Here is a 12054-nt window from a genome sequence, read left to right as displayed (position 1 = left end):
CAGACGTCAAATCGGCATCAGAGTTTTTATTAGTGCTATAAGGTAACGGCACGAGGCAAGTTTTTTTATTTTTTTATTTTTTTACCTGGTCACATTTGAGTGACAGACATGTTCGCCAATCTGAATGGTTGAGCCACGCGTTTCTTTCGCTCTTGCTTCAAATTGGAAGAAAGAGGTCCCACTTCATACCTGCCAACTACTCCGGTTTTCCCGTAATTAGTACGGTTTTCATCAACCTATTCCGGGTTACGGTTGCAGTGATAAAAAATACGGTTTTTCATTAATTAAAACATTTTTTTTTTTTTTAAAGTTTTATTCACGAAATCGCGTAACAACAATGACAATCGACACTGCTTCCCGTAACTTCCTATCGAGCCATTCCGAATGCCATGCGCGAGGCTATTTATAGCACCGCTGCCAAGCACGAGGCACCAGTTGCCATTGTTTCCAAACGAGCGAACGATCATGGAATCAGCCGGAGAAAAATCGCAAACGAGTCTTAAACCGAAAAGAAAACTGCAGTCATTCCGTGAAGAATATTCAAAAGCCTATCCGGGAATAATTATCCGTTCCAAAAAGGGTGAAAACTACGCGAATTGCACCTTGTGCAGACAAGATTTTTCGATCGGACACGGAGGAATTAGCGATGTAAAAGACCACGTTGGGACAAAAAAAACACAAGTCTAATGCCGTTGCTAGCGATACAAGTGGAAAACTTTCAACGTTTTTTGTCGCCCAAACAGATTCTTTGGATGTGATAAATGCCGAAGTTTTATTTACGGAGGCAATAATTGAGCATGGACTTCCAATCGCACTGTCTGATCACATGGGACAGTTATTTCGGAAAATGTTTCCCGACCAAAATACAGAAGTATGTCTTTAATATTTTTGCAGTGCTATTTCTGTTGAAAAGTTAAAATGATTACATTAGAGATGTGATGTGCCACTTTTCAAGTGTCTGATGGCTTAAATTAATTTTCATTAATTTTTCATATTTTGAATTCTTTTGAAAGGCTTACAAAAAAACTACATTTGAATTGTAATTCCATGCTATTGACAGGACTATTAATTTTAATGAAGTTAGCTTACCATGTTTACAGTATGATAATTGTGATAGAAATGTGAATTTTAGGCACAGAATATTTTTTACAATTGAACAAGGCAGTAGATTATACAAGCTTGGACAGAAAGTTAATGACACCAATTTTTTTTTAAATGGAATTGTTTAGTACTGTTTTACCATTTGTTTACTGTAAATAGTGTTTATACTGTTTATACTTTCAATTAACAAATTGAAGTCTTGTGAAAGGTTGACAGGATAACTGGCATTAACTGTCAAAATAATTTCAAACTATTGAAGTTAGCTTACAGAATAAACATGTCAATCAACCCATATGATTTTTGCTGTAATATTTTTGTTTTGAAAGGTCACTGTGACTGATAGAAAAGTGATGGTTTTAGCAACATTTTAACCTGTCTGAATGCTAATAATCATTTTGCGTCGGGGCCCCTGAACCCCCCACCAAGATTTTGTCCTGGACCTACCGGGGCCTGCGGCCCCTGGACCCTGGCTACTAGGTTTTTCTGATTTCAAAAGTTGGCAGGTATGCCACTTGATGCATAGCTCTCAGCACACACACACATACAATGCGTGGACAGAGAGCCTCACAACTTGCTGGTAGGAAGTTCCGCAAAGTAGCACAATTTACGAGGAAAAAATGTGATTATAAAGCCAAATGTCCCGTTGTGGTAATATGTCAGCTTCAAATGGGACGGGCAATATGAGTCCATCAACACGGATGAACGAGCGAGAATTCCATAATGGCAACAAACAAAAAGACAACGTTCGATCTCGTTTTTCCAACTGGGAAAAAAATGCACTTTAAAATGTTCAATGTTTATTTAGGACAGTGGTTCTTAACCTTGTTGGAGGTACCGAACCCCACCAGTTTCATATGCGCATTCACCGAACCCTTCTTTAGTGAAAAATATATTTTTTATTTTTTTCCAAATTCAAGACAAAGTTATGTTTTTGGTAACACTTTAGTATGGGGAACATATTCTAAGTAACAGACTTAATTTAGAGTTATTTGGACACTAGGGGGACATATTCTAAGTAATAAAGACTTAATTTAGAGTTATTTGGTTAGGGTCAGGGTTAGAGGGTTAGGGTTATAATAAGGCCATGCCGAATAAGGCATTAATAAGTACTTAATAATGACTAGTTAAGAGCCAATATGTTACTAATTTGCATGTTAATAAGCAACTAATTAATGGTGAATATGTTCCCCATACTAAAGTGCATAAAATGAACCATGCATGAACATCACCTTGTTTAAACAACAAAACCAACACATAAACTCACAACAAATTACACACCTGCAAACCAGTCAGCTGTTGCCGTATCCGTAATACGCCGATAGGGAGAAGTTTGTATTTACACGATGAGTCGGGTGTGTTTTGACCTCTGCCGAACCCCTGAGGCCGACTCACCGAACCCCTAGGGTTCGATCAAACCCACTGATTTTGGGTAAATGTTTGCTTTCAGAGTTGAGGTAATTTTATTTCTTTGCTTATTTAGTTAGGATAACAAGGTTATTTGTCTTCCCATTACAGTACAATGTTAAAAAATTCTACAGTGGTGACTTGCTTTAATTGTTATACATTATTACATTACATTATAATCACTGTATAGTATTTATCAATTATTTCTTCAGTTTAAGAGCAAAAGCTCTGAGTCTGTCTGCATCAAGCCAAATATCTTTTAAAGTTTATTTAAGATTATTTCATAATGTTTTAAAGTGTAACACCTTTAGACAAACTAATGTTGATTGGCAGACTAAAAGCATACTTGCCAACCTTGAGACCTCCAATTTCGGGGGGTGGGTGCTGGGGGCGTGGTTGGGGGCGTGGTTAAGAGGGGAGGAGTATATTTACAGCTAGAATTGGGTTGGGTTGTACTTGTATAGCGCTTTTCTACCTTCAAGGTACTCAAAGCGCTTTGACACTACTTCCACATTTACCCATTCACACACACATTCACACACTGATGGAGGGAGCTGCCATGCAAGGCGCTAACCAGCACCCATCAGGAGCAAGGGTGAAGTGTCTTGCTCAGGACACAACGGACATGACGAGGTTGGTACTAGGTGGGGATTGAACCAAGTCAAGTATTTTATATATATATATATATATATATATATATATAGAATACCTACCGAAATCAATAAAAGGCTATCGATGCTGTCATCTAGCAAAGCTGAATTTGACCAAGCAACCCCCCCGTACCAAAAAGCCCTTGATGAAAGCGGATACAATTTCACCCTCACCTATGAACCCACGCCAGGAAACCAGCCAAAAAAGAACAGAAAACGAAACGGCATCATCTGGTACAACCCCCCATACAGCAAAAACGTCTCAACGAACATTGGACACAAATTCCTCAACCTGATTGACAAACACTTTCCCAAAGACAACAACCTAAGAAAAGTATTCAACAAGAACAACATCAAATTGAGCTACAGCTGCATGAACAATATACGACAAATCATCTCAAACCACAACAAAACAATTGCAAATGAGCCGTCGACCCCCAGTCAGAACGACTCCAAAACCAACAAAGCATGTAACTGTCGAAAGAAACCTGATTGCCCCCTCAACGGGGGATGCTTACAAACATCAGTTGTCTACCAATCTAAGGTAATACGCAAGGACATTAACACATCCGACACATATGTAGGATTAACCGAGGGTGAATTCAAAACCAGATGGAACAACCACAAGGCTTCTTTCAGGAACAAAAACCTGCGAAATACCACAGAACTCAGCAAACACATTTGGGACCTCAAAGACAATAATGTTGAATATTCAATAACATGGCAAATTCTTGCATCCAGCACACCTTACAATAGTGGTAATAAAAGATGCAACCTATGCTTGAAAGAGAAACTGTTTATTATCTACCGTCCAGACCTGTCATCCCTCAACAAGCGCAGCGAAATTGTAACAACATGCCGCCATAGACGGAAACACCTCCTAGGTAACACATGAACCAATCACCACGCCCCTAGGCCAGCCTGTACCCACCCACTCTGTGCCCTATATAAACCATGGTATGCGAATGCTCCCATTAAAATCTCCTGACGATTGAGGGTACCCCCCTCATGAAACAGGCCTGTAGAGATGAAATAGTCTTGTGATTTTTTTTCCCCACACATACATATATATATATATATATATATATATATATATATCTATATCCCTGCGATATAAGCTATAAGCGGTAGAAAATGGATGGATATATATATATATATATATATATATATATATATATATATATATAAATAACACAGAAATAATTGACTTTCAGTGAATTCTAGCTATATATATATATATATATATATATATATATATATAAATAAATAAATAAATAAATACTTGAATTTCAGTGTTCATTTATTTACACATATACACACACATAACACTCATCTACTCATTGTTGAGTTAAGGGTTGAATTGTCCATCCTTGTTCTATTCTCTGTCACTATCTTTCTAACCATGCTGAACACCCTCTCTGATGATGCATTGCTGTGTGGCACGCACAAAAGTGCTTTCATCAAATGCACTAGATGGCAGTATTGTCCTGTTTAAGAGTGTCACAACATTGCTGTTTACGGCAGACGGACTGCTTTACTGTAGATGTTCTTTATATTGTGGGAAAGCGGACTCAGGTCCGCATGGAGCTGGAGGGGGCGTGGCCTCCAGCTCCGCCTGAATTTCGGGAGAAAATTTGTCCCGGGAGGTTTTCGGGAGAGGCACTGAATTTCGGGAGTCTCCCGGAAAATCCGGGAGGGTTGGCAAGTATGCTAAAAGTAACATATCTTTCCTCACTCATTATTTTTGCAGTTTTATGAAAATTGTTTAAAGGATATAAAAATTTAAAATCACAACAGCAATTTTGGAGGTATAAATCTAAATAGTTTTTTTCTCAAAATTGTGTGGCCCTAAATCAGACTAATTTATTGCATGGAAACTTACTGACAGTACAAAGTGACAATGTCAGACAAGGCGGCACAACTCTTTAATGTTTACTTTAAAAAAAAAAAAGGGAAATTAACATTTATATCCTGCCGTCATTTATGTCAGAAATGTTTACATTTGAGCCTACAAGAATTCCACTTCCCACTCGAGAAAACATGTTGCAGTAAATTGTAAATGTTTGTTTTACAAAACACACACATGCACACACACCAACTACAGTAGGAGTTCAAGGACCATTAATCAAATCAAATCAACTTTATTTATAAAGCACATTTAAAATTTACCACTGGGGTAGCCAAAGTGCTGTACAATGGGGAGGTTAAAAGATAATACGAGAACCGAGCAAACACAACACAAACAGAGCACGATAAAAAATAAATAACTAAAATAAATAGAACATAAAAACAGGTTCACAGCAGGTGTATTATGGGGCGCCATAGCAGGATGGATATCACTCAGTGTTAAAAGCCATGGAATAAAAGTATGTTTTTAAGAGAGATTTAAAAACAGGAAGAGAGGAGGCCTGTCTAACACTCAGAGGTAGGTCGTTCCAGAGCTTGGGAGCAGCAGGGGCGAAAGCTCTGTCACCTTTAAAAAAAAATAGCTACCGGTACTAAATTAATCCAAAGTCACTCACAAGTTACTCAATACTTGAGCTTTTTTATTTTATTTTTTTTATTTTTATTTTTTTTTATAGAATATTTGCTTATTCTTACTGAAGTCATTATTTGGACAAGTTATTTGTACTTGTACTTGAGTCACTTACTCTAAAGTAACGATACTCTTACTTAAGTACAATGTTTGGTTAGTCTACCCACCTCTGCAAACAGTGGCATACAAAACAAAGAAATTGCTGTCAGTGCAGTACAAGAATGTTTGTCATGTAAGACATTTTTAAGCAGTGCCACAGAACATCTATAATTATAATTATTAATTATTATAATTATCAATAATAACTTCATTGGTCCACCAATCTCTTATGTGAGGCTATAAAGGCTCTTATATGTCAATAGACAGGTGTCATTTGCTGCTGCTGACCCTTGCCCTGCACTTTGGACACTGCTGGTTTACAGCTTTTTATTTTATTCTATCTTTTTGAATAGAAAACTGCAAGTTCGCTTGTGGCAATTTGAACAGTGTTGTGAATTTCTATTTTGTTTTTTTGTCAATTAAAATGTTCTCTTGGCTGAAGTGCAGGATTAATAATACAGCTTGTGGTCATGTTCTTGATCCAGCACTCTGTTTCTGTCTTATTCTCCTGCATTTGTTCATTTACATATTCCACCTGAAGTACTCAGAAACCGAGACATTAACGACGAAAGAGGGTCTAGAGGCTATGGATTCACTCCCGCTAGTCAAAGGCTGGGCTGAAATATTTTTGTCCGCCTAGATCTCAGGTTTTACGCTGAATGTCTCGCCTTTGCCTACACTTTAAGGCTTGTGGAGGTGCATCACAACGTTCAATCTACACTTCCTGTCTCTCCGCCTAGATCTCAGATTGTATGCTGAATGTGTCGCCCTTGCGTACGCCTTCAGGCTTGTGGAGGTGCATCACTACGTTCAATGTACACTTCCTGTCCCTCCGCCTAGATCTGGGATTCTATGCTAAACGTCTCGCCCTTGCATACGCCCTCAGGCTTGTGGAGGTGCATCACAACGTTCAATGTACACTTCCTGTCCCTCACTATAAATGTGACCGTGTGGGATATCGGTACTTGGGTGTACTGAGGCGCTATACTGTAAAATCGTAATTAGGGATGATGTTTGATAAGAAATGATTGAGTTCGAGCCCATTATTTAATCCTCTTAACGAACCGATTCCTTATCGATTCTCTTATCGAATCCAGATAGGTTGTTGTATATGGAAAAAAACACAATATTTGGTTTAACAAAAGCTCACTTTTATTTCAGAAGAAAAAAATAAAATAAATAAATAAATATTGACTGTTATCCCCCTAGAAAAAAATAAAAAATAAATATTGACTGTTGTTACCCAAAGTATATTAAGTGGGATTTTTCAGAAAAACAAATATATACAGTAACACAAAAACAACCTGTCTCTGTGATCACTATAGGTGTATAAATAATAATATAGTGTTATATAAAATCAGTCCCTTGGGCACAAAACTGAAAATAATACAGCTCTCCAAAAAGTGCACTTCTGCTGCTATTGGAACATACTAACTACACACACAGGCAGACAGCTAACAAACAATCCAAGACATCTAATAACGTTCCAAAGCAGATTAATCCATTTAGGCTCTTTATTGTTGTTGATCTTGCTTTGTCTTTTCCTATCTTTACTTTTGTCTTGCACTGGACTGTTATTTATTTTATTTTTTTTAAACTGAAATACACACTGACAAATGTATAAGCTATGTGATTCAATTAACATACTGAAATGTAATACACAATATGTAAATATTAGCTTCACACAAATATACAGTGCTATCATCAAACAAATACTTCTGAGTATTGAAACTATTTCGATAGTGGAAATACACGACTGGCAGCCATTCTAAGTCCTCAAAACAGCCATTAAAAATCGTTTTTCAATAAACATCTTTGTATCAAATTTAACCACTTTCCACCTTAATATTGAGTTACATAAACAAGTTAAACCGTTTACTTACAGACTTATCTTTTCCAAGACTTGTAAGAGCTAACACAACTTGTATACTTCTCAATTGTCTCATGAACTGAACTGACGTCGCCAACCCGGAAGTGCCCAAACTAATGACGCGTAGTGTTTTCATATCGCCACAAGGTGTCAGTAAGTATCTACAATCAAAAGGTCATAACATTGCCGTCCCACAGGCCATTACCTGTGAGACGGGATTCGTTCCCAGGGATTCGAATAAAGAACCAATTTTTTTTCCTTTACTATAGTGGCCTCGATATCGGGAACCGGTTCTCAAAAAGGGATTCGAGTCCATGGAATCGGTTCTTTTCTTATCGAACAACCGGGAGAACCGGTTTCGAACATCATCCCTAATTGTAATACAGGTACCTGTAGTGTTACATACGTGTGTTAAAAAAAAAAAAAAGTTGATTTAGTATTTCATTAAGAATGAAAGTGAATCCTAAATTATTAAAACTTTTATAATAAACAACATTAGAACTTATCTCGGAAATCAGTCGATTTTTTTCTTAACCACCGTGGAATTATTTGTCCAAAGCCAGATGGCCTCTAAGGCCATTGAGTGTCCAGAGGCTCATATCTGCCCGCAGTGATCCAAAACCCGTGTTTTCCCAGCTTAGCTGACTGGGGGGGTCGCGCAACAATAACAACATGTGCTGGGATCACACACTCTGCTCTAGCGACTCCCTGGGAAACTTTTGAGAAACATTATTAGTTTGCATATTTCCATGACAGGGGATTGTGTGCAGTATTTGGTAGGCCTCACTCTCGGTCGTGTTGGATCTAAAATATCACCATCAAGATGGCGGCTACACAGCATATCCGTGCCGGTGTACACATGGCTCATTAATTGGCGCTTCACTGCCAACATGAACACCTCTGTTCCCTGTGCAGCTTTGTATTATGGATGAGTCTTAACTCTTAATCAATGTTTCCTTGTGCGGATATTTGCTCTGGGAAACAATCAAACAACAGATCCTGTGGTTGAACTTCTATTATTTGTCTTGTCCATGTCACCAGGTTCATTTCCAGTCTTGTTTTTTTTTCTTTTCTTTTTTTAGTTTCAGCAATATGTAGTAGGGATGTCCCGATCCAGGTTTTTGCACTTCCGATCCGATACCGATATTGTTTTTGCATTTCCGATCCGATACCGATACTGACCGATACCGATACTGACATATCCGAGCATGCATTAAAGTTTAAAATTATTTAGCCTACTTAGTTGTCAGAATCATGTTGAAAAGGGTTTTAGTACTCTTGATAACAACTAGCCAGCTGAATTAGGGGAGTTTGAATAATACACAACGGTTGGTAACAAGAAACTGACCTGTTTATTCAAGGATAAACACAAAATAGACAAAATTATACATGACAAACAGAAATGGCATCATTGAACTAGGACTGGGCGATATGGCCTTTTTTTGATATTGCGATATTTTAAGGCCATATTGCGATACACGATATATATCTCGATATTTTGCCTTAGCCTTGAATGAACACTTGATGCATATAATCACAGCAGTATGATGATTCTATGTGTTTTGATTGATTGATTGAGACTTTTATTAGTAGGTTGCACAGTGAAGTACATATTCCGTACAATTGACCACTAAATGGTAACACCCCAATAAGCTTTTCAACTTGTTTAAGTTAATCCACTTAAATTGATTCATGATACAGATATATACTATCAGATATACTATCATCATAATACAGTCATCACACAAGATAATCACATTGAATTATTTACATTATTTATAATCCAGGGTGTGGAGGGGGGCGCCTGATGTAGGGGTCAAAAAGACAGCCAAAAGAGTTTGATATGAGAATAAATCTAAAGTTAAAATATAGGGTAGAAATGCACCCATTTGCAGGAAATGTAGTCTTGATTTTCAAAATGTTCTTTCAAGGCTTACATGTCTACATTAAAACATTCTTCTTCATACTGCATTAATATATGCTACTTTTAAACTTTCATGCAGAGAAGGAAATCACAACTAAAAAAATCACTATTTTTTTCATACGGTGTTGATGTGGACATTTTTGCCTCGGCATTTTGATGGTGTGGACGTGTGGCACCGAATGGAGATAAGCGTCTCGACAGACGTCACAATATTTGAACAATGATGATGAAAACTGTTTTCTCTGTCGTGTCCGTGTGTCGAAAATTGTTATGCGCTTATTTTTTTATTTGATTTTGTGCGTGGCATAGATTTGCTATGCGCAGAGGACGCTTAAACAGTGCGCAATTGCCCAGGCGCGCACCTTAGAAGGAGCGTTGCTCGCACGGCTGCGCTAGCATCACAGCTAACGTTAGCCGTGCTGCTACCTCTCTGCTGGGAGAGGACGTATACATATGTGACGTATGACATGACAGTATGTGACGTGTGTAAGAAGGTGCGCTTGCTGTCTGTGAGAGGGAGACATAGGAAAGAGTGAGAAGAGCCTGTCGTGTAATGCCAGCAGCTAAAAGCAACTGCGTGAGAATTCACAGACCTGTGGATGTGTTGAAGGTGTGCTGGAAAATGCGGAACGGAAATTAGGAAGCAGCAGAAAAGTGGAATGTATTATTTAAATCGGTGCGTTGGAAAACACGGACCGGAGTTTTTTTTTTAAACTGGATCTGGATCTGCATTTTCCCATGCCTTGCCGATACGCAATTTTTTGGCAAATATCGGCAGCCGATCCGATCCAAATATCGGATCGGGACATCCCTAATATGTATGCAATGAAACTGGTATTGCGAGTCAGTTTACTTAAACCTTCTTATTTTTTTTTTTGTTCATTTCCAGGAAGGACGAGAACAATATGAGCTGGCGGCCACCTCTGAGCAGGGAGGCAAAAAGAAGGCGAAAGGGAAGAAGAAGGAGAAAGACATGGATGAATTAAAGAAGGAAGTGGACATGGTGAGTGTCTGGTTGTTTAGGAGGATGACTGGACAGCTTCCAATGAGCCTCCATTCTTTTTCCTGTCAAAGCTCCCCTTTGTTGTCTGTGTTGTACATCTTTTTCCATACATCCTTCCCTCCTCATTTTGTCTTGTCGTTCCTTATCCATTCACAAACTCGGATTGGCGGTGGATATAAAACCATGATGCCAATGCGTAATGTGCTGTAAATGTCGTCGATATTTGACGCTTACGTCTTGTTTTCTTTGCTTGTTTTTGCAGGATGATCACAAGCTGACCTTGGATGAGCTCAATCGGAAATATGGAACAGACCTCACCAATGTGAGATGTGTTTCTCTCCACATTTTTATATAGCTTTGCCTGCAAGATGATAGACACCTCCTGTTTGCCAACAACACAATCTGCTTCAAAGTAATTTATATGCGCGGTAAAAGTGCTGAGATTCAGCTCAAGTACAACAGCTCCTTCAAACCAAGAGGGATAATTTCAGCATTGAATAAATGAAGGATTTTTGTTGATGCCTTGTTACCAAAAAGCATTGACTTTGTTGAGACTGGGCTTGCACGATTTTAACATAAAACTAATCTTTGCGATACTGATGATATATGTAAATTTGGTCGATGATAGAGCTTTTGACATTATCGTTATAGATAATTCATGTGCACTGCTTGCTTATCTGTTTTTTATCCAGTGCTTTCATGCCTTTTTATTTCTATTTTTAGGGCCCGCAATGGCCCATTGCAAAAGGACTCCCACAGGGAGTCCTTATGCAATGGGACATAAGGACCTATTGAATTTCTAAGGTTTTATTATTATTATTATTATTATTATTATACCGGCCGCCTCTTCGAGCACTAATTTGACCCACTTAACATGCTTCAAAACTCACCAAATTTGACCCACACATCAGGACCTGCGAAAATTGTCTTTTAATAAAAAAACCAAACTGCAAAAATCAAAATTGCGCTCTAGCGCCCCCTAGGAAAAAAAAAAACTAGACTGCCTGTAACTCCCACTAGGAAGGTCGGAAAGACATGAAACAAAATCCTCTATGTAGGTCCTAACTTTCATAATGGTACATTTTCGGGCTAGAATCAACAGGTTAGTTGGCAATTCCCCCTTCAAGACAAAAAAGTACTAAAAACAGTCACTTTTGCCTCTTTGAGCTGTAATTTGACCCCCTTAACATGCTTCAAAACTCACCAAACTGAACACACACATCAGGACTGGCTAAAACTGTGCTCTAATGAAAAAACCTAACCCCAAATTTCAAAATTGTGCTCTACAGCAATTTTTTTTATTAAACGCACAAAAAACTGCTCCTCGGAAGAAAAAAATTACAAAACTGCCTGTAACTCCCACTGGGAAGGTCGGAGAGACATGAAACAAAAACCTCTCCGTAGGTCTCACTTAGACCTACATTTCATAAATTGACAACCCCCAGCAAAAATCAACAGCAAGTTTGC

The 12054-nt window shown here is 38.2% G+C and overlaps 1 protein-coding gene across 1 annotated transcript in view; it reads left to right on the top strand.

The window, feature by feature from the left end:
- LOC133622517 (sodium/potassium-transporting ATPase subunit alpha-1) overlaps window positions 1-12054 on the top strand; it is a 61877-nt gene that overhangs the window by 27240 nt on the left and 22583 nt on the right. The window contains exons 2-3 of the mRNA XM_061985332.2: window positions 10474-10587; window positions 10850-10909. Of these exons, the coding sequence (XP_061841316.1) occupies window positions 10474-10587; window positions 10850-10909 (174 nt within the window). The remainder of the gene's footprint in view (window positions 1-10473; window positions 10588-10849; window positions 10910-12054) is intronic.

The sequence above is a fragment of the Nerophis lumbriciformis genome, linkage group LG23, assembly GCF_033978685.3.
Source record: "Nerophis lumbriciformis linkage group LG23, RoL_Nlum_v2.1, whole genome shotgun sequence".
In the NCBI taxonomy this organism is placed as follows: Eukaryota; Metazoa; Chordata; class Actinopteri; order Syngnathiformes; family Syngnathidae; genus Nerophis; species Nerophis lumbriciformis.
Note: the sequence above shows the minus strand (reverse complement) of the source record. Positions and strands in the feature narration are given on the sequence as shown.